We start from the raw sequence: 24,183 nt of genomic DNA on the forward strand, positions 1-24,183 counted from the left end.
GCGTTGAACAGTTCCCGAGTGTTCGTATGGAAAGGCGTTCCGATTGCAGGATGTCACATCAGTCACGATGCCGCTCAGGTGACATGACGTTTCCTAGTTTTCAGGACCGTCTTCGTCGTGTAAGCCTCTGGGACTGAGGGTCTATTCTTTTACCACCCCAGATTCACGATGTTCTCGGACCACTAGAAGGCTGCTAGAGAGCAGCAAGTCTTTGATTTCATCATCCATGACGCGTAGACCTTCCACTCGGTTAGGTGGCTAAGATAGTGCAGTCATTGATGATGTGGTCTGTTCCTCGGCACCACATTTACTGGAGGAGGAAGAGGCCATTCCCCATTGGTGTATGGTTGAGCGGAGAAGCCTGACGCCCGTACGAAGTCGGTTGAGGTGCACCCATGCCTGTCTTTGCAGTTTAAGCTCAGATGAACGAATGGAGTCTGGTGGTACTTGACTAGGGTGGCCCCTTTTGAGGCAATTTTTTCATTTCAACTTGCCTGGGTGATAGACTTTTGCCTTAGCCCAAAATATTAGTAAATCCAAAATTTTTTTGAAATCTGACCCTGTTTAGATCCTGCCCCAACACCATTTTTAAATCGAGCCCCCTAAATCACGTTTTAAATGATAAAATCAGTACTATTTGAGCTAGATATATGTTGTTGGTATTCATTTTTATTGATTTTCAGAAAGGAAGACACTTGCATGCCTTAATTCAAGATTTGAACAACTTTTTTATTAAATCATTTTATAGTGTCAATGTAAATGCTTCTTAAATTGACCGATGAAGTGATATGATTTCTTTCTGTGAGTTAGGCAAAAAACAAAGTGATGAAAGCACTACTAACTTATTGACCAAGAAGTAACAGCACATCGCATTTCACACAATAGAATCTATGTTGGCTTAGATTTTCTGGTGACACGATACTTTTTCCCGATCCATGGCTTTTTTCTTCCTTCTATGATGCACAAAGCTTCCCCAATTTGTCGTTTTTTCCGGCTATCCGCCAGTTGCTGTTGTCAGTTTAACTCCATGTTCTACAGATTGAGTGTGACTTGGATAATTTAGATGAAGAAGATGTTCCACGAATTGCTTAATGTTAACGCATGGTTTGGTCAGGGGAGGTTCATTCAAGGGAATGATTCCTTTTTTGTTTGAGAGGTAGGATATCGTGGAGCACCCACTGCCATATATGGTTATCATTTCTGTATGATACTGTATAAGATGTTGCCTCAAAATTTAATTTGGGAAGGTGAAACTCATGCACTGAAGAATTTTACAATTGACTTTCGTCATTGGTGGTGCGCCAAATGTTATAGATTAGTTTGCCTGCATTAGCTTGTGATGGTTTTGTTATCATCGCCCAGCATTGCCAAAAGCACGTTTTCGGGATGAGCAAAAAAGCAATTTTGTTGAACACTCTGTTGAATGTCTAGGAGCACTTCATTGCTATTGAATAGATTCAGTGCAAGAGTATCACCTTCCCAAATTAAATTTTGAGGCAACATCTTATACAGTACAGAAATGATAACCATATGTGGCAGTGCCTACTCCACAATATCCTACCTCTCAAACAAAAAAGGAATCATTCTCTTGAATGAACCTCCCCTGTCGGCTGCATAGCCGAGTGGTGAGAGCCCTGGAACAGCAATCGAAAGGGTGCCGGTTCGACACCGCCCAAGAGCGCCGCCGGTTCGACACTAACCCACTTAATCTAAATCTTCAACCACCGGTGTAGGTCTAAACCTGGATACATCAAACAAACAAACCTCCCCTGACCAAATCATGCATTAACATTCAGCAATTTGTGAAACATCTTCAACTAAATTATCCAAGTCACACTCAATCTGTAAAACATGGAGTTAAACTGACAGCAACTGGGCGGATAGCCAGGCAAAAATGACAAATTGGGGAAGCTTTGTGCATCATGGAAGGAAGAAAAAAGCCATGGATCGGAAAAAAGTATCGTGTCACCAGAAAATCCAAGCAAACATAGATTCTATTGTGTGAAATGCGATGTGCTGTTACTTCTTGGTCAATAATTTAGCAGTGCTTTCATCACTTTGTCTTTTGCCTAACTCTCAGAAAGAAATCATATCACTTCATCGGTCAATTTAAGAAGCAGTTACATTGATACTATAAAATGAATTAATAAAAAGTTGTTCAAATCTTGAATTAAGGCATGCAAGTGTCTTCCTTTCTGAAAATCAATAAAAATGAATACCAACAACATACATCTAGCTGATAGCTCAAATAGTACTGATTTTATCATTTAAAACGTGATTTAGGGGACTCGATTTAAAAATGGTGTTGGGGCAGGGTCAGATTTCCAAACAAATTTGGATTTACTAATATTTTGGGCTAAGGCAAAAGTCTATCACCCAGGCAAGTTGAAATGAAAAAATTGCCTCAAAAGGGGCCACCCTAGTACTTGACTACCATTCATATTTTCATTTATGCAAAGGAATTTATTCTCACACGAGTCAGTTCAATCATAAATAGCTAAAAATCGATTTCGATCAGCTAGTAGCTAATCATCTTAAGTTGAGCTGAAAGCAAACAGCACAAAAAATTAAATCATGAAAGTTCCTTTTATTTCGCCTTTGATTGTTCGTTTTTCCATCAATTCTTTGACGTAGCAAGAGTGAAACGTTTTTCATTCCTTCGCACTTTCATGATTTAATTTTTTTGTGCTGTTTGCTTTCAGCTTAACTGAAGATGATTAGCTACTAGCTGATCGAAATCGATTTTTAGCTATTTATGATTGAACTGACTCGTGTGAGAATAAATTTCTTTGCATCACAAGACATGTAACCGAGTCGTTCATATCAAGCATTGTTAAGGGTTTGACACCTGTCAGCAGAGGCGTTGCAACCGCCCTCCGATCGGAGGGGGCCCCGCAAGGAATAACGGCTCCTCCGCCGAAGTTTTTGGAAGACTAACCACGTGGTTTGGAAGACAAACGCACGCGAAATAGCAGAGCTTAGGCTATTAGTATTGAGCAGGTGTTTTCAAAAAATACTGTACGACGTAGGAAGAGAATGTTTGGTTACGACTGTGCTGATGATTCGAGTCGTCTTTCTGCTGAAGAAAAATTCAAATCGCATTTTTTTCTTGTTCTCACTGATCAGGTCATGTATTCTGTTTCTTTGCGCTTTGACCAACTCGTAGAGTGGTACAAGTTGTTTGAATTTCTGTAGGCCTACAACGCTAGCAGCCTGGAGAAGTGTCTCAGAGAAAATGGTTGGCTTGGTTGGTTTTGAATCTTTATCGTCGGACTGACAAAGCCTTGATTGGTTATTCCTGATAGGATGGATGGTCATTTTTATTTTTGTTTGGATGCGAAACGCCGAAACACACATAAAACAAAAACTGACAGTGTGCATCCAATGAGAGAGTGCGAAAGACCGTAGCCCTGAAGGCGTAGGAGGTCGTCGAGTCTGCACTCTCTCATTCAAATAGTTATACAAAAGAAAGTATTGCGTTGTTAATATTGTTGCAAATTGACACAAAAGAGAAGAAGGAAGGAAGAACAGAAAAAAACAAATACAGATACTACAAACAATAATAACAATTAACATAGTCAGGTAGTGGATGTCGTTTTTATAGCTCTTGATTATTGAAGAAGTGTTTTTTGCACATTTTACTGAAATATTTGAAGCCTTTGTTCATGTTTTTTTTCATATTTTGAGGTAAACAGTCCCATACCTTGATTCCCATGCATTTTAAACTTTTTTGAAATAATTGGGTATTTGCCAGTTTAGTATAAAGCGAATTGGAGCTTGAACGTCGGGTGTTATACGAATGAATAGCTGATACATGTGTAAAGAAAGTTTTGAAGTTTTCCGGTAGTTTATTATTATAAAATTTGTACATAAATTTGCTTATTTCTAGTTTATAAGTAGAATTAACAGTTAGTATTTTATTTTCTTGATAGAGTGGCAGTAATTTAGTTTTCATTTCAAATGCTCCTGTAACGATTTTAATTATCTTATTTTGTCTAACCTGAATTCTATTCAAGTATTTTGTGGGTGCGCATCCCCAGTTGATAATTCCATATTGTAGGTGCGAGTGTACAATGCTATAATAAATATTGATTAGAACTTTTCTAGTAGTGAATTTTCTAAGTTTGCTCAGTACGCCTGAAGAAGAGGATAGTTTTTTCGAGAGGCGATAGTTTCGCATACTTGTAGAGGCTCTTGACGCAGGGCCGGTAACCGAGGTTGGCAGAGTGAAGTTTTCCGATTATTGAAGTGTTGTTGCCAGGAAATTATTCCATTCACTATAGGTGCCGCTGAATGAAGAGCAGTCCTCAAATGCGTTGCTCAAGCGCACATCCCGAGAGTCGAACTTGCGCCGCGTGGGATTGAGTCGGGCGCGTAACCACTGAGCTAATGGGGCGGACAATAAAACTGGAAAATCACTGCAAAAAAATAAAATGGGAGACATTGATGCAAACGAACTAATAATGGAATTGAATCATTTTATTTACGGTATATCATCGTGAAAGAGAGACGACTTGTCACGGCAAGCATTTTTTTTACGTAGGGGAGGCTCAGGTAAGTTGGCCCAGTAGGCAAGTTGGCCCACTCTAAATAATTTTTTAACTAAAATAGTTATTGTTACGTATCGTACGCATACTGAGAAAGTGCTGTTGAAACTATCTTATCACCAGGTTGGGAGGCTCTAGCAAGCAGTATAAACATGTGAGCACGATTTTTGTATGAAAAATTATAATTTTTGAAATTTTTGGATTTTAGAATTTTTTAGATGTCGAGTGATTTTTTTCTTACTATATAAGAAAGGTTATTATTTAGTGAGTGCAGCGCTAGAGTGGTTATTAAGGCTCACTTTGACTGTGAAACCGTTGTTAGAAGCTCGATAGTTTGACATAAATTTTAGTTTTTGCAATGTGGTTGCCATGCAGGGAAGTTGGCCCATTTCGTGGGTGGGTACGTTGGCCACCATGGCCAACTTGCCTTCATGAGGTATTACATAGAATGATAATAATTGACTAATTAATACGATGACTTATTTTTGCAAGATTGAAGTAGCCTATCATCAAGTATCCAAAGTAAGTAAATCGCGGCTTTACATCAGCATTAAGCGATCAATAACAATAATACACTTCCTAACATCGTTTTTATGCCACAAATTATTCCTAACCCATATGGTAATAATAGTAGGCTAAGTAGCCTAATCAAGAAAACCAATCGCGGAAATGTGTATCAACCACTTCTCAAGCGACGGTCTAAAACGTACCTCGTTTCGGAGATACATTAAAAAATGTTCCGATATTGGTACCCATGCAAAAATGGGGTTTGTAGCCTATTGCAAACAAGGTCCCACCTATCAGTATCGTTAAGGTGACCAGATCGTTAGGAATAAAGGCATGCCGTTCCAACTACATGATGTTTGATACAACCTTTGTTATTTTCGAAAGCTTATTTGGTGTAGGCTACTCATGTAAAAAAAGTTTACTGAGGTAAAATACAGCATTATAGCCTAATAGTAGATTTTATTATAAACCATACATGAATGCATACATAGAATAATTTATGTACGGTATGTATGCCTCTATAAAACCAAGAAATAATTAGAAAGAAAATCAAATTGGGGAGAAAGAGAACTTTTCCACTGTTTAATATACCGTAGATGGACATGTTTCCCACGTGGCCAACTTACCTTCCATGGTGGGCCAAATTACCCGCACATGAAGGCAAGATGGTCCATTTTATTTTTTTCGGAAAACTTGAAAAATTATATACCTAAGAATGTTTGTTTGATGCAAGAATATGTCCACTTTTAGAGTGATGAATTCTCTACTCTTCAATAGCATTCGCTTTAACATATGTTTTGTTATCAGCTCACAAATTCAAATTTTCATTTTGCTGGGCCAACTTACCCGAGTCTCCCCTACTCACAAGAACAGCCTTCAGGAGATATATCCGAATCTTTGCATTTGCACCAGAATTCTTCTGACCGACCACACCAGTTACTGTCGCCAGTGCTGAAAAGACCATCAGCAGAATGAAACTGATCAAGAATATCCTGCGCTTAACCGTGGCAGATGACAAGCTATCTGCTCTTGCAATTACCATCGAAAACAAGATTGCCAGATCCCTGGACAATGACCCATTACAATTTGTGCAGACCAAGCCTCGCAAGAAGCGCTTTGCGTAATTATGGAATATTATGTCCACACTGTCACTGTAGACCTATGTATAGTATACACAGTGGTGGGCGAAGCTAATGTAAAAGTTAGCTTTCAACAAAGAAATCAGCGGATTTCCAATAAACTTACTTTCGCTAACAAGTCCGCTAAAATTTCTAAATATTAGCGAAAATGCTAATCCGCTAACCAAAGCGTTAGCTTCGCTAATTAGCGGAACTGTGCCCTCTACTGTGTATACATAATATAAACCCTGCATGTTGTGTAAAATAAATACCACATTCCAGTTTCTGCGTTGGAAGGGGCCCCGGACTTATGTTCGGAGGGGCCACGTTCTTTGTTGCTACGGCCCTGCCTGTCAGAAGATATTTCATTTGCTTGATATTTTCATTTATGGTCCTCCCAATTAGCCACAGATGTTTTGTCCATCGGCTGGCATGAATGGGTGTCTTGATTTCAGTCGACGGGGGTGCTCGTTTGAAAGAACACAGCCCTTGGAGTAATGAAAACGGTTGGGCTCCATGCCCGTCGAGAGGCTTTGAATCACAGAACTTGATTACACTTAGTCTACAGTCGACCAATTTTTATTTGAAACCCATACGAGCGCCAGAATTTGGCTACCTTGGCAAGTATCGAGTCCAGAATTCTTTTTTGAAACGCAGTAGGCCTACTGCTTGTTTACAAATACGTTGAAACATTGTTAGAAACAATAGAATAAGGTTTAGTTGAGGAAGTCTAGGGGTATTTCTACAAGGAAAGGTTTACATTGTGGCCTACTTTAGCCCCCCAAAAAGGCATGTTTGCGGCGCTTTCCGAAGATCCGCCACTGATTATTGTACGATAGGTGACAGCTGAAGAGCGGGACCAAAACTACTCGAAGACTCAGCCCTGAGAGGAACCAAGATTTCTGAGGTTTTATTGGTTGGACGTGTGAAGATTTGAGGTCGGATAAAAGTCGAACTTTAAAAGCTACAGTACCGTAACCTACTTTCTAGTTCATGGGTCACCACACTTTTTTCTCTGAGGACCGGATGGCTGCGAGATTAACAGCTGCGGCCGGATGCAAATTCCGAAAAGATATACAACTATTTAGAATCTCCATTGACTTGAGCACAATAAATAACAAAGTCAGCGGTGGAATAGAAAAGTTGTGATGAAAATCAAAAAGTTGCTGGAAAAGTTATCCCCTGCTATGATACACTACAGGGCATCGTGCTCTTAAAAAACATTCAGCTACATCTTTCCAAATTTGGCCTAGGCTGTCCCCATTTGTGGTGGCCTAATCATGAAAACAGAACACTAACCTGTAGGCTGCCTGGTGGAAAGATGTACAAATTCAACATCCAACAACGAACTATAAGAACGAACAATTTTGGTAACTGTTTTCCTTAACAGTTGTAGTGCAGCTGTTATTTCTGCAGCACCTGGCAGGCCGGATGAAATCAGTTCGCGGGCCGTAGTTTGGTGACCTCTGTTCTACGTGGTTGGTCAGTTTTGAATCTTTATCCTCGGACTGACAAAACCTTGATGGTTATTCCTGGTACTTTTGCATATTTGTAGAGGCTCTTGACGCAGTTCTTTACAAAACAAAAGCGATAACTGTCTTAGGCTAATGACCGACTGACTTTAAATGCAATGGTCATCATCTTTGCCTGCTTTCATATTTTGATGCTGTATTGGCGTCTTCATGGATTAGTACAGCATTATTCCGAAGGTAGACACTAACGTAGGACAGTTTACCGCGCAAACCAGTTGCCACCAGTGCGCATCGGTTAGAAAATGTAGGGAAATTTTCGTTATGAACCCATCTGATTGCAGTCACTGAGATCCTTCTTGCACTCACGCTGCCGATGGAGCAAGTCACGTGCCGAGTCATAGGACTGCAATCAGCTGGTTTGCAAGGCAAACTGCCCTATATTAAAGTGTCTACTGACACCGAAGCCTTTCATGAAAACTGCCAACACATTAAAAGTACTTTGTGATCAAGTGAATGCCAACCACGGTATAATTTATTACAAAGAACGAAGAAAAATAAGGTATACCATTACAAAACAAAAACTCTGCAAAACTTTTCCGAAATCTCATTTCCCAAGTGGTTAGTTTCATCAAGTGTCTCATGAAGATGCAAGCGCATTCACAACGATGAAACGTTAGGATCGGAGGAAAAATGGATTTCGGAAGAGTGTGCGACAACGCTTGGGGTTACTGTGTGAGAAGCATAGGGGGTAGCTTTCCCCCCGAGAGCGGCCGCCTAGCCAACTGATCGTCCAAGTCCATTATCTACAAAGCACGAAATTTTCATCATGTTTCCTATTTATTAGCTTACATCTTTCACATGGCAAGGTCTCCAGTAAAATTAAAGTTTTCAAAAGGCTAAAAATTGATGAGTTTCACAAATTTCCATATTCTTCTTAATAATTGTGAAACCACAAAACTTGAATCGTTTGCTTTGTATGGCGGTGACCGTTCAGACCTCTACTGTGCTGGTGAGTATGTCAAGCAAACGTAACCGACTTCTTCGCGGCTAGGTTGGTGTAAACAATGGTTGATCTTCACCTCACAAATGGGATTGTTCAATAACAAATACTTATATAGATCAGCTAGCTAATTAGAATTTAATTATATTATAAATATTTTAGTGGACTTTAAAACTTGGAGAGTTATAATGTGGCAACCGGGGAACATATGCACAATTTGTAAACAAGATGTGGATGATGATGACATCGATGGCTTTATCGGGTACCTGATTGCGTAGTTTCCTTATCTCGGTCTTCTGCATGTCGATGATCCTGGTGGCTTCCTCCTCAAAGTTGTGTCGGTTCACACTTCGAACGGCGCTGCCTGTCGACGCTGAAAAGACACGATATGTGTCAGTTCAAGACGGCCCAACAATCAAACTATTGTCGACGGCATAGAAGTTTACAAAAGCATCGCTTCTAATCATGCCCAGATTATATTCACATAAATTTCATTTTTGTCATTGTCATTTTTGCTCAAGGCAATGAGGTCACTTCTGTTTGTTCAAGAAACCTTCATTATCTATCGGGTGTTCTGTTACGAAGCTGGCAAAGCGCAGCTCGTCCTCGTTTCAAATCAGAAAGTAATTTGATTGACGTATGGTGCGAGTAGGGTGACGTCACAACACGTCATGACCTCAGCCAATCCATATCAAGACTCATTGTGACTGATACAGCGATGGCAGTTTCACTAAAATAATGATCATCTTCCTTTTTTTTTGTAATTGTCAATTGATAGAACCTGCGGTAAAACCGGTTGCCGGGAATTGCTTGAAAAGCATGAAGTCTATGAAGTAAACTGCCGTCTCCTGTTATGACGAGGCAAGACTTCAACTAGGGATGACATCCGGGATCCCTCACCTGGCGTCGATGTTTCAGCCCTTTTCGTTGCTTTGTTGCCGTTCTTAGCTCTCACTGCTCCGACCGTCGCTTCGAGGACAGTGACCTGGCCTCGGGTTAACTTCAGTTCACGACGGAGGTCATTGATCTCCTTTATCAGGGTCACGTTCTCCTACGTCATCATGTATTTCGGTTTGAATCAAAGGAATTCTTTCGAACATTCATGCCACGTCATAAAGCGAAATTGTTGACTTTGTTGTTCATAATTAAATAAAAACGGAGAATTCCGGCCATGCTTGCAAGGAACGCGATGAATACAAGTTAAAACAAAACAACCTGCACTGAAAATGTGAAAAGCCGTGCAAAAATTAAAGCTGATGTGACTGCAAGAGGCTTTTTCAGTCCGAAAAGCCCCACAATAATTGTTTCACCTGCATAATCCTGACATTATCCGATCTGTGGATCTCTGTGTCTTTGGCAAGCTTCTTCCGAAGAGACGCCACTGACCGCTCCAAATGCTCACGTTGTCTGGAGTACTCCTTCTGGATGTCAGTATCAACACTCGTCGACTCAGCCTGAGTACGTGTGAACATTATAAAACAATCAGTGGTGGGAAATAATAATGGATTAGCAAGGCATCTTCAAGTGTGCGGAAGTTGCGGAGAACAAATTATTTTATTTGTTTAATACAGAAATTAAACCACAATCAATCAAGCGTGAAACGACCCGGCACCCACCACGTCATCGTGCACGTACGTTTCGTACACTTGTTTGATTGATTCCTTCAGTTTTTTAGGTTCTTGGATGAAGCCGACGCAGTTATGGATGTCCGTCTTCATCCTCCTGCTCACTGCCTCCGCATCTCGGACCTGCAACATCGGGTTCTGTGAGCGGCCATAGCTTCAAGCGCCCTTGCATCGATGGTGATGTCATACTTAATAAAAGGGCATCGATCATCTCCCTGCTACTAAGTTATATCACAAAAAAAAAAGGAAAAACACCGAGAGCTGGTTTTACTTCTATTCTTCCTTATTCGGATACATCGATGGCATTGCTACTGAAGGACACCGGATCAATGGCATTCCACCACAATAACCTGCGAATGTAAAACCCAAGCCCCGGGTAAACATCATTGACCAATGACCACACAACCTGAAACAGGTGCTTTTTAGTCTACTTATCGTTCGGTCACCACTCTGCGATGTTTCCCGCTGTTGCTGACGTAGTAAACGGAGTTTTTAAGCGCCTCGTGATTCTATTTATTGCTTTATAATTTAGTAATTGTACTTACAATTTAACCTGTTGTCAAGGGGTGCAGCAAAATAGCAACCACCTTCATGCCAAAAACGTCGAAGATGAAAGAGCAGATTAACCCGATGTATTTTTGTTAAATCAAGAACCAATAGCGTAGTTAATCCACCACGTTGTTTCTCACCATCTGTCTCTCGTGCTGGAGTTCCTTGTCGGTCGCTCTCAGTTTCTGCTTCTGTTCGGTGATGTTGAGTTCCAGCTGGGTGTTCTGCTTGTGGAATCTCTCCAGCTCGCTCTCCATTTCCTAAGCAACACGTCATCACTATCTACGTTCGATGTCTACAACCCCCACACAATGAAACGATCCCACGATAATCCCTATACTTAGTTTGAAAACTTTAAGAAACTACTCGCATCTAGTACCTCGTCTCGACCATTGCTTCAGCATTTCAATGCTTCGGGCAACGCCGTGGTTCGCAAAGACGGTTGCGTCATCGTAAGCTACTGGCGATCCGTGGATGCTGGCGACGTGATAGGGGTGGTCATTCTACTAATCATGATAGGGGTGGTCATTCCACCAATCGTGGTAGGGGTGGTCATTCCACCAATCGTGGTAGGGGTGATCATTCCACCAATCATGATAGGGGTGGTCATTCCACCAATCGTGGTAGGGGTGATCATTCTCATAACACACGTTACCGTGACTCTTCCTGCTCTTCTTACCTGGATCTGCTCCTTCATGGCTTTGATGTCGTTCTCACGTGGCTCGATCTGTTTCTTGAGCTCCTTGATCTTGTAGTCAAGCACAAACTTGAACTTCTCCAACTCTTGGTTCTTCTTCTTTAGATCGTAAATTCGCTTCTCCTGGGATGTCAAAGCGATTATTAGGAGGTTAATTCGAAGACTATTTCCTTTCTTCGTTCCCGTCATTAACAACAAACAGCATCCTGATTGTGCCGAGATACATTCAGGACTCGCAACGTCATTATTTCGCTATGAGTAGGATTTCAATTATGTTCAAATCCTTGCATTTAAACGAGACAATTGATCAAGTCATTTCTTAAGTAAAGGCTTGGCAATGTGACATCGATCACTGAACAAAGTGGAGCCTTTCAACAATCACTAGGACTTAAATCACGCTGCAGAGAACATGGTAAGAAGAAGTTACTTTATCTTGAATGGTCTCATCGCGTTCTTGAATCTCCTTCTTCAATCCATGGATGTCCTTCTCCAAGGATTTGATCACGTTTTCCAGTTTCATCTTCTCCAACTGCATTGTCTTGATCTCCTCATTCTTGCTGTCAATCTCTTTATTCAAGCTGTTGAACTATCCCAACAACAACATAATTGTTAGTTTCAATGTCAAAATATAGTTGAAAAAGCATTTGTTAGTTTAATCTTCATGCAAACATTTTGGAGTGATGTGAGGTCGAGGAGTCTTGCAGCAAACAATCGTCATTGATGACATGATCAGTATAAAAAGATATCGAGTTCCGTTAGCTACAGACTTTTAACGATACTTCGACATCAAGTAATGAACATGCGGTGGAGAGATGAGGACTCACCTTCTTTCTCATGATGCCAGATTCTCCTTTCAGCCGCATGTTTGTCTCGATCTCGTCTCGTAGTCTCCTCTCGTACTTGTTCTTAATGTCCAGGATTTCCCGATCTGCATCTTCTTCGATCTGTCGCTTTGTCTCCTCATACTCCCTCTGCTGCTGCCGAGCCTCATCGTTAGCCTGGGGAGGAGGACTATTATTTCTGGGGTCTTTCAAGTGATTGATGTGAAGCCAGAAAGTTTCCAAGGTAGGAACACAAGATACATTGTTAAAACAACAACACCAGCTTGGTTTAAATATGCCTGAAGCATTCCCTCATCACACGGCCTCACCACAGCACCGAGCCATAACCCTGCAGCAACCCGGTACGCAAGGGATTGACATTTTGGAGATGAATTTGTGCTAGATAGTTGGTGGAAGGCGAACCAGGTTTCCAACAGTATGCCTATGATTTAAATTGAAGACGACTGTTAGCGACAGAAGGAGGTCCCATCCCATCCGCTGCCACAACAACAAACCTGCTCCAATTGCGCGCTCTTCTCCTGTAGCTTCGTTTCATAATATTCGGTGAGCTCTTCCAGAGCTTGCTCCTTCCCTTCATCCGCATCCTGGAGCTGCCTCTCGTAGTCCTCCTGCATCCTCTGGGACTTGGCCTGTAGCTCCTGGTACTTTTCGTACTCAAGCATCAGTTTCTGGTTGTTTGTTGATTCTGAGGAAGCCATGATGAAAAACAAAGATGAGCGAAAACTGAATAATTCCAAATCAACGGTCAGTGCAGATGACGTCATAAGCTTTTAGCCGCAAGAAGTTCAATCCAGCGATTCTAATATATAGTGATCCTAGCAAACAACAATGATCCTTTACAAAGCTGTAAAAAGCTTCTACATGTTGCTAAAATACCACATAAAATGTGAACACAGAACCCCAGTTTACGGAGTTTCAGAGATTTAAAAACTTTTCACATTTTAGTTTTCCCTTTAAAAAAATTTGGTGTCTCCACAACAGCGTCATCAAGTCGCTACTTACATAATTTTTTCAGTTTTAAGAGCAATCTGTGACTAGAACTGGACTTATTTGCGGAAAAGATGCGTTCATCAATGAGCCAGGCTACCATCAATGAGCTAGGCTACCATTTATTATCGGAATGGCCCGTTTCGGTGAGTCCAATTCGGTGAGTCCGATTTGGTGAGTCCGATCCCTATTCAGTGATTTTTTTAATTTTTTTTTTTTTAATTATTGGGTACCGTAGCCTAATTATCATTGCCGTTTTAGGGTTAGGGGTTAGATGTTAGGGTTAGGGGTTAGAGGTTAGAAACTCACCGAATCGGACTCACCGAATCGGACTCACCGAATAGTAGCAGTCCCATTTATTATGTAGGCTACGGAGTAAAATGGGTTTCATGCAGCGGACACGAAAAGATACAATAGATGCGACATTTGCTATTAAGATGTACATATGTACAATTGTACAGATGCAAAAAGAATATGAAATAATCGGAAAAGAACTGTATTTTGTTTTCATTGATTTAGAGAAAGCTTCGATCGTGTTCCGAGAGAGGTGATTTGGTAGGCATTAAAAAAGAAATGTGTGATGGAAGCAGATGTATAGAATCCCTGGATGGAACCAGATGTAAGAGCTGTGATGGAATTGTACAAGAAAGTTGAGACAACAGTGAAACTGGAAAATAAAATGTCAAATGGTTTGAAGCGAAAGTGAGTGTCCATCAAGGGTCAGTACTTAGTCCATTGCTTTTTGTCATAGTTATGGATGCTTTAACAGATGAACTGGAAGGACAATGAAGGAAATTTTGTACACCGGCGGTTTGCTTATGGAACTCAGTTGGGAAGATATGGAAGAAAAGTATGTCAGATGGAACAATGCATTGGAAAACAAAGGTTTAAAAGTAAATGTGAATAAAACGAAAGCAATGAGAATAAGAATAAAATGAACAAATAAGATACTGGCAGTCAATGTTATGGACCTATATGCGCCATATGTGGCAAAAGAGTAGTGAGTAATGCTATTTATTTCAGTGTATTAAATGCTAGTATTGGGTGCCCAGGAGATGCTCAGGTATTCGTGGAAGATTAATGAGTAGGATGAGTTTTGAATGTAGAAGATGTTAAGGTATTGTAGGTGATGAAACGTACAAAAAATTGGGAGATGATGAGATACAAGTTTACAGAGTTTTGATATCTTGGAGAAGTTAAGAATAAATAATTGCACCAGTAGAACAGTGACGGCAAGGATACGTGCGGGTTGAATAAGGTTCAAAAAATATCAGGCACACTTTGTGGCAGAATGCTTTCTTGCAGACTGAAATAAAAGTTATACGAGGCGTGATGTGTTATGGAGGTAAATGGAGGCTATAAAGAAGATAGATATCAAGCGAAGGTAAACAATAGAAACGAGAATAGAAACGTATAATGTGGAAATGATGTGAAGAGAGTGGACGAATACTGAATATATTGAGGAGTCATTGCGTGGATATCGTTTGAGATGCCTTGAAAATTAAAGATGCCGAAGACAAAGAAATGGAGGAGTCACTGCAGATAACTGGTCGACCCTGATGTTTCGGAATAAAGACCGGGTTTCGTTGAAGAAAAATGAAGAGAGGAGTGAAAGTTTGCAATTGTCGATGGAGCCATTTCCAAATTCCTTTCTTACAAATCATTTGCTGATGAAACTAAACTTGTCTTTCAAAATTATGTTTTTTTAGCAGTTATTGCACGTACAATAAATGGGTAAATTTATTTTAACTGTTTAGCTTAGATAGTGGTTACACTGATGTGTATTTGCCAAGTGCAACGATTCAATCCACTCCACGTGACGCGACAATTTAGCGAAAGACAATTCATCGAAACGACAGTCTATCGGACGACGAATCTCCCGAAACAAATTTTATCTAGGGTTAGGGTTAGTCGTTCGATTAATTTTCGTTCGATGAACAGTCGTTTCGATTAACCGTCGTTCGATTAATTGTCGTTTGATAAACTGTCGTTTCGATTAACTGTCGTTCGATCAATAGTCGTTCGATCAATAGTCGTTCGATAAACTGTCGTAGTACCCCCTTCCAGAGATGCTAATTTGTCTGTGTTCTAGTTGTTCAAAACCAACAAAGCAAGCAACCCACCGAGGTCTTGCATGTCCTTGGAGTGCTTGTCCACAACTTCGGCCAACTCATCTTCATGTTTAGCGATTTCCTTCTCTTTCTCCGTCTTCAAAACCTGATTCTTTGTTTTCAAACTCTCCATTTCCTGGACGGTGTAAAATATAAAGGTTCGTCTGTGAATTGTCAGTGAATGCTTGCACAGAAAGTCAAGCAACTAATGCAACCAAGGCTAAAAGCTCTTGCAAAATAACCAAACATTTGCATTAGCGTCATAGGAAAGTCACTTATTTAGTTTCTTTCGCTCTGCACACTTGTCGCATTCGTTTAGCCCCAGCCACGTCATACGTTCAATGACGCCATAATCACCTCATTTCACAACCACACGTTTACATGCTGGTTGATCTCTAAGAGTTTTGTTAATGTGCAACTTATAACCCAGGCAAGCATCCAATCCAGGAGCCCACCTGTATGAACTTCTCGGTTAACTCCTTGATCTTCTCGTTATAATTCATGTCCTTCAATCGGAGCTGGTATTCATTCTCCATCTTCAGCTCCTCCACGCGGGTCTTCAGCTCCGACATCAGTTGATTCTAAACAAATTATTTGGCTTAGAAGTAGTTTAAGATTAAGCTGCGATGAAGTTTTCAAGTGTCCTCCGCGACAACATCGCCACTCATTGTATCAATTTTAAAGGGGATTTTTCAAAGCAAACGTCAACCGCGACAAATAAAACAACATTATGACGTTCGAACGCATCGATGCAATTATGACGTCTTCGCCATTTACCTTTTCCTCCAAGTCTGACTTTGTGATGAGGATTTCTTCCGCATAGGGAACTTCTCTGTCATGCTTGACTCCTCTTCCTTCTTTGTCGGAAACTCTCCAGATGAGCAGACATCCGTCCTCCGACACTGTGATCAGGTATTGGTCATCGTAGGTCATCTTCATCTGCAACAACAACATCCATCAGTCATTTGGTGCAGATGGTAAACGGTGTTTGCCTGTGCAAAGTAATAAATACAGCTCAGCTAGTTAATTAACAACATTCACATATCTGCTCTACGTCTGCTTCGTGTAGGCTAGAAACAACATAGTATAGCAAACCTTAGTTATCTGGGCCGAGTGCGCCTGGTGCTCCGTCCAATCCCCACTATCCGTCAGCGGATACTTGATCGATCGCAGCGCTCCGGTGATGGTGCCACAGAAGAGCATCCTCCCAGTGTGAGACATCGCTATTTGTGTCAGAGTGGTTCCTCCAGAATCTACAGTTCTCATGATCTGCAAAGAGAGAAGTACACATTAAACATCCGCAGACATGCTAGAAAGACGGCGGCAAACCTGCTCTAACAAGAAAACGAGCTACAAAGCAGAGGCAATAATCACAGCAAACAACAATCGTCCGACCTGAGATTCAGTGATTTCCTTAATTGTCTTATCCGATCCGACCGCGTATGTGTGCTTCCCTGCCGGCGACACGGTCACGCCTGAGTAGGCACAGGTTTTGAGGACGACTTCATTAACCCGCTTGGCTTGGGTGGCAGACCACTCATAGACCGCGCCGTCCATTCCACTGGATATGAGCTTGTTGTCGTCAGCACTCCAAGCGATCGCACGAACCTGGCCAAGGAAAGTTTCAGTGAGATGATCGACAGAGCAGGGTCAGGTGCGCAATGCAAACATTCACCTTCCCGTTGTGGCCCTTTAGGTTTGATACATTCTCAAAGGTGGTCGCCGAATAGATTTGTATGACATTCCCATGCACAGCTGCAAACAGATGGCCACCGTTGCTGAAAGCGCACTGGAAAACACAACACAGATGTGATGACGTCAGAAAGGATGAACTTGCTTCTAACTAATACGCAGGTTCGATGGCGTCGCTATGACAAAGTGATGACGCAATCCCATTACTTTTAAAGACAACTGATTTAAAGAATGAAGATTTTAACAAGGATGGTTCAAGACACCACAGTCTCATCGGCAGCCAGGGAGTTCTGGTGCGATACTTACAGACCACGAATGTTCTAGATGCAACAAAACACTTGCCAACCGACTATCCAAGAGAAGCTCATGTTAAGATGGAACAACACACAAATGGAGTGGCTATTGGCGATCCCTGCACCCCCAGTAGATTCCTCTTGATCCCAGCCTCCATGGTCATGGGTCTCGTGGAACCAAGGAGAAACATGGGAGCTTTTGTATCGAGCACAAGATATAAAACTTAGTTTTAATGAAAAGCTTGAATAGCCTCAAGTGTAAAGAACAATACAACTCTCGGACGACTCAAAACAATTTAAAAAAATCTCATTGTTTGCTCGTCGCTTTCCACCGTGAATGACGTCAAGATCTGTTGTTGCTTGGTATTAAAAAAAATTAAAAATTTTAAAAATAAAAACGTAGAAATCAACCTCTCTGCATCCTCTGATGGTGAGCTCTTTGAAAATACGGATGTCGTCGATCAAGATGTTCATGAGGCGAAGTTTGTCACTGAACCCGACTAAGATGTAGAGTCCTGATGGATGAAGAGCAACACTAAAAGCCTCTTCCTGGAAGGTTTTGTATAATTCCAACGTGCTGAAAAATATCAACAAGAAATTAACGTCAACCAACTCGCGTGTAACTTGACCAAAAATAAAAAAGAAATATACTTTGTTTCATAATTCCATATTCTGATGGAATGATCGAGGGAGCAGGTGGCTATCAGAGGCTTCCGTATGCAGACGTCCAGTCCGGTGATGCTGCTGCTATGGAAGGAGTGAGTCAACGCTTCAAAAGTGGCTTGCTCACCTGCAGAAGACAATTGGAGGTTTCACAAACAACCAACTCACCACTGTGCAGAATAAAAAGTGCTAAAGCCAACTGCTCTGTACCCCTCCAAGATAAGTAGTTGTCACGAAATCAAAAAAGTGCATTTCATTTTCAAACATTTTGTGTAGTAACAGTTAAATAGTGTACTGTGCTATAAACACATGTAGATATATTAAATTCGCCAACGTGGCAAAACGTCCTGGTCTCTTACGGGCTTCTCACAGCTGGACTGACTATTGTCCAATTTTTTTTTCACTAAATGAATAGGCCAGGAAACCCATTCGCCCTTACTAAAAGTTCTGATGTTACCATCCTCAATTACCTGCCCAGCATTAGTCATTATAGCGCTTGCAACGATATTGTAACAAATGAAACTGTGAGATCATAATAACGATTGCAATCGCTGCCTACCTTTGCCGAGGTCAGTCGCGGATAGAGCGATGCTGTAGAGCTGGCTCTTGTCGGTGGCGGCAACCAGTGTCTCTTCACTGGGGCTGATGGTCAGCGTCAGGATGGTTTGATTCTCGGCCTGACTGGGGTCCGTGCTGTGGGGGTCCGGTGGGATCTGGGGGAGGGGTAATAAAATGTTCGATGGACGGCAAATGATGATGCATCGCAGTGCAGGGACAAGCTAATAGAGTCATTGTTTATTGTAGGTTGACTTTCTGAATCGAAGCAAGCCGAGCATCGTCACGTTAACGGCATTGTTGGATCACTATGGCGGTTTTGTTGTCACGTTGACTCGGATCATCATGTGATGGACGGCTGCATAGCCGAGTAGTGAAAGCCTGGTTCGACACCGCTCAAGAGCATGCAACTGTGTAGCAGGACACTTAAAGACGTGCCTGAATGGACACTAAGATTGGCTTCCTCGCCTTTTATTCTGCTTAATTTAAATCTTTAACCACCGGGTATCATGGATACGAGAAAAGTGTGATGGACATCATCGATTATATGACAAACATGGCCAGAACAACAACAACCATTTGGATCTTTTGATACAGTAACTTATGTCTAACTACTTACAAAACGAACGGGCGGAATATTAGCAGTGAACAATGGAAGATGTTTTGGCGCTTTACATGTTGCAAACTTTACAAAGTCATTAAAAGCATCAGCAAGCTCCTCCCAACCTTGACGAGCCTGGTCTTGTGATAGAAATCCTTCTCGTCTGTCTTTTCAAATAAATGAACCATCCCTGGTCCACCGGAGCACGCAAAACCCTTCGAGTGGGCAACCACTGACGTCACTTGCGTGGTTGCCATCCCACCACCAGTGGCGCTCATTGATTCTTCGTGGAGAATGCTGGTGCTTCCCCTAATACGGCAAACCAGTGAACGTCGGGTTAAGCGATTTTGTAATATGATGTAAACTAAATCCTAGATTACACGTAGAAATGAAAAAGATTGATTGTGAAATACATAATTACATATAATCTTCTGAGAATTTCTGCACACTTGAGTCAGGATCACTGACACAGGACTTCCCAGTTGAACACCCAGGATGTCAGCGGTGCCAGTGTTGCATGAGTGTGCAAGTGAACCATTTTTTACCCAAGTACGGTACCGCTGAGAGCAGAGCTGTTGCTGTCATTGAACCGCACAAGCATAGTAGACTTGCGCCACGAACGCTGGGCCTTGTTATTTTTTCGCATAACTGAGCAACGGAATATCAAACCTGATGATTTTTGGAGTGACTGAAGTCTCAAATGATTGATGGAGACATGTTGCACAACCAACCAGAGACGCAAGAGAGCTGTCTAGTCAACGGGATAAGCAATCGCTAAAACACAAGAGCAACCGAGGAGGGAATCGAATCTGAATATATGACAGGTACCTACCTCATGCTGTTGTTTTCAGCGTTCGATCCGGTCGGGAGCGCTGCATGGAACTCCGCCTTCAACTCTCCGTTCTCAAATAAAAGCAACCGCCCGGTGTCGCTGCCGACAACCACGCGCTCGTCCGACACCTGCAAAATGCCGTCTCATTAACATGAACACGATAAGTACACTATACAACGTTGAAGCAACGTAATCATGAATGAAATTGAACAAAGGTGGTTACCCAGGCATGCGAGAGGTAGTTCTGCGGCTCCATCTTTTGAAATCCAAATTGCTTTAGATTCCCTTCAGCGTACCGGAAGAGTTTGAAGATGTGATTTCCCACGACGCATATTTGTGTGTTGTCTTGAGGGTTGAAGCTGATCTGAGGCAACGTACATTTCGATGTGAACCGCAAAGGCCTGATTCGTGAACCAGACCATGAAGGTGGTCATGAACTCATGAACACAACCAAGTCAAAACTGGATTACGTCAATAAACGAGGACAACGTGATGTTTGTTGTTAATCTCCCTCCAACAGACGATCCGTTAAAATATATAATGGAACGAAAATAACTTATGACAATTTTTGGCGCCCTAAAAGTGTTTTTCACATCACAAGTTTAGAATATTATCAAGTTTGATGATGTACAGAAATGCTACATTGTTGTTGTCGGGAAGCACAGCGCTGATAGTAATTCGTCATACCCCTGGAAGGCAATCTCCCCATAAACGCTTTAATCATTAGTTAGACTTAATTGTTGCACCTGGTACACGGGCTGCCCTGTCTGATTGGTTGTCTTCATTGTGGCCAACACAGACGACTTCTCCCAGGCCCAATAAACCAGCATCCAATCCGGTCTTCCGCCCTGTGCGATCAGGTACTTGGAGTCTGGTGAGAAAGCGAGACTGACAAACTCATGAGTTTGCAAGTCCGGAGCAGGAAGCGTCTGTAATTGGTGATCGTGTTAGTGAAGCAAATGTGAAGGCATGACAGACCACAAATGAATGCCACATGTTTAGGGGGGAGGGGGGAGTAACATGTAATTTTGTATCGAAACGAAGCATGTTTGAGCTGAACACTCATAAGCTTAATAACTGCTAAATAGTTTCGAATGCACAAAGAATTGCTTTTCTATAGAAATGAAGCACCAAAACCAAGTTTTAGAGAGTCAAATTAACAGCCTATTCCCAAATGTTACTTCAAACGCAAAATTCTTCTCTTAGCTCCAATGTTTATTTTCCAGATCTCGAAATGAAAACTAGGGCTGAGATTTCATTTCGGACCAAGGCTTGAAGTTCCCAAATTTTGCTCAATAAGCCGAAAAACTAAAACCTAGTTAGGATACACTCTTGAACTGATGTGATGTGGCCAAGCAAACCAATATTCGCCAGCACTTTGGTCAACCACAAGATGGTGGTCCGTTAGATAAGAAATACCTTCCGTTTCTTAGACTGATCATGCAGGAGATCGTACACAGTGATGGACGGTTTCTCTCCTTTCTCGGCGATGGCTATGTATCGTCGGTTCGGACTTAAAGCCAACGCAGTCATACCTGAATGATACTTGCATGTAAACAGAGATCGGCAGTAGCGCGCTACTTTTTTGGTGGAGCAGTGGCGCTACTGTTTTTTCAATGTAGCGGTAGGGGAGAGGCGCTACATGTTTTTAGTCGCACTTCCACTTCCCCCTACTTTCCAATTTAAAGTGACAGAATGACTCGTTTATAGAGATTTTTTATAGAAATAATGCGTGAAAAAATCAAAGTAGAAATCCTTCGATTATTGCGGGAACCATCAAGCCACGTTGATACCGACAAGTGTGACACCAACACTTAAAGATGGACATTTTTGAATAGTGGAGGATTCGAATCTATTCTAGAATAGTTTCTATTCTGTGAAAGTTTAGAATAGAAAATGATAGAAACCTTGACTTTTGTCAGATCCAGGTATGAATCGTTGCTGCTTTTGGTCGATGTTGAAGCGAACAACCTGGTTCCCAGATGGAAAGATGACCGTCTGCTCATCAAGATAGTTGATATTTCCATTCACATTCGAACGCAGACCAAATATATGATGCGACTGTGCCACAGCTATCGCCATAGTTGCAGCTATATGAGCAAATCTCACAAAAAAGTTAAACAACTAAGCTATGATAAATGAAAATTAATAATGCAACCTATTTAAAAAAACATCTGATAGCTGCGGAAAATAAATCTCTTGAAACGAAGAATCACAACATGACTTGGTATTGCAAAAACATGTAAAATCAATTTTGACAAAAGTCGTGGTTAATAGTATTTTTTTTTATTTTGCATCCATTGCAGTACACTGCGATCACACATGCAATGCAAAAGACAATAGGAAGCAGCAAAGGGACATATTAGTCGTTGAGTCAGCTGCTTCCCTTATTTTGGTATGCCATTAAAAGTCTTAGCCGAGACACAACTGTGTGCTCTGGAGCGGTGTCGAACGCACATCCTTTCGAACGTCGCGTTCTGAGTACTCAGACATGCAGCCGGTTACTTTGTAGCAAATATGAACCACAAAATGAGACATCACACAAGAAATAACACAATTTGTTGTCAATTGTCATTGTATTAGAATTTCATCCATGACGAAAAAGAGACTACTAACTACAATAGTCCATATAGGATAGACCTACCAGCACGTCAATGAACGGGAAAAGGCGGCATAACCTTGAAAGGTTTAAAACGTGCCTGAATAGTAGATCATATAGTAGGCTATTTGTCTGTAGTCAGCACGGCCACAAAACCCAAAAAACAAACAGCAAAAAAATAAAACAAAAATGAAGAGAAGCACACATGTAGTAATAAATGACAGCCTAATGAATATTGTTTTGCATCACACTCAGATTCTTATTAAGAGCCACAGGCTATATACTGAAACCATTTGATACAATATGGTTTACGATAAAAGTAAAGATACAGTATGAAAATAAATTTATTTGATTTTACTCACTTAGGTCAGAAACAGTAAACGATATGAATTAAACCTTGGTATTAAACCTTGAATGATACAAGGATTTGTGAATTTATGATGCAACCATATGATTGAATACTTAGTACATAAATAAGTCGATAAATCTTTTGTCACTATAAAACCAGCTTTTTCAGCATCTTATTCAAATAAAATCAAACAATAGAAATTGCATGATACAGTAAGTTATATGCATAAATTTACAAGACTTTCTATTTGAATAACACACCAAGGAAGCCACTTTTATGATGGTGAAAGTTTTATGTAGATATTTTATAAAAGTTACTGAATACATCTAACTATATTTACTAAGCAAAAAAGCAAATTTTATAAAATTATCACAATAGAGTCATTTCATAGTAAAATGTCAGCAACATTCTTGCCAAGATCTAAAATCATACTGTGTCAAATAAAAAGTTCCAAATTGATTGTTGCATGAATGAAGTGATTCGCGAATTGCATAAGTTTCTTGCGAACACTGAAAGGAAGTCAGCTTCATGCAAGTTACTATTCCAAAGTTCATTATCAGACATCAATTAGAAAACACGTACATGCCAAGTTTTGCGGGCAGTAAAAATTGGAGTTGTAAATACAAGTCAGTCCTACAATATTAACTTCGCTTGCGATAGTGAAATAAGTATTTATCATGTATGACATGTGTTTAACCAATGCTGCAATGATCACCTTTTCTAGCACATCATAAAGCAATAAAACAATTTGCATGTCATTGGTTTCACTTTCATCAAATGAATGTTGCAACTAGTGCTAGAAGCGATAGGCTATTAGGTTAATGATCCTGATGAACACCCAAACTCTTTACTGTTCATGCCATGAGCAATTAGACAGGGGCTCCCAACCGAGGGTACTCGTACCCCTTGGGGTACGAGATTAAACACCAAGGGGTATGAAGATCCTTGGGCCACAGAGCAGCTTTTCAAGCAGATTTCACAGTACAGTTTTATTTTGGAATTGTAAATGATATTATGCCATTACGGTCTTTGCTTTGAAAAAAAAAACAATTATTTACAAATAATTGTTGTTATTTAGTTGGCTAAGTAGCCTCTTTGTCTCATAACAATATGTTTTTTTACTTGTTGCTGCTCAAAATGAAAA

At 41.0% G+C, this 24,183-nt stretch overlaps 1 protein-coding gene across 1 annotated transcript; it reads right to left on the minus strand.

Moving 5' to 3' along the window:
- Positions 1–8,149: 8,149 nt before the first annotated feature.
- Positions 8,150–23,345, minus strand: LOC145778047 (cilia- and flagella-associated protein 57-like). The gene is made up of 25 exons (XM_082589448.1): positions 21,999–23,345; positions 21,511–21,626; positions 20,838–21,020; positions 20,315–20,455; positions 20,092–20,219; positions 19,385–19,568; positions 18,663–18,816; positions 18,092–18,230; positions 17,852–18,017; positions 17,131–17,244; positions 16,851–17,063; positions 16,551–16,724; positions 16,233–16,394; positions 15,911–16,036; positions 15,468–15,591; positions 12,852–13,042; positions 12,340–12,513; positions 11,943–12,101; positions 11,498–11,638; positions 10,959–11,078; positions 10,261–10,392; positions 9,955–10,098; positions 9,545–9,695; positions 8,911–9,017; positions 8,150–8,447 (listed from the first exon to the last, which is right to left on the minus strand). Exons 1-25 carry the CDS (start codon positions 22,171–22,173, stop codon positions 8,370–8,372), a joined length of 3,696 nt encoding a protein of 1,231 aa, XP_082445574.1. The 5' UTR covers positions 22,174–23,345; the 3' UTR covers positions 8,150–8,369.
- Positions 23,346–24,183: the final 838 nt, after the last annotated feature.

The sequence above is a fragment of the Aplidium turbinatum genome, chromosome 10 (genome assembly GCF_918807975.1).
Source record: "Aplidium turbinatum chromosome 10, kaAplTurb1.1, whole genome shotgun sequence".
Lineage (NCBI taxonomy): Eukaryota > Metazoa > Chordata > Ascidiacea > Aplousobranchia > Polyclinidae > Aplidium > Aplidium turbinatum.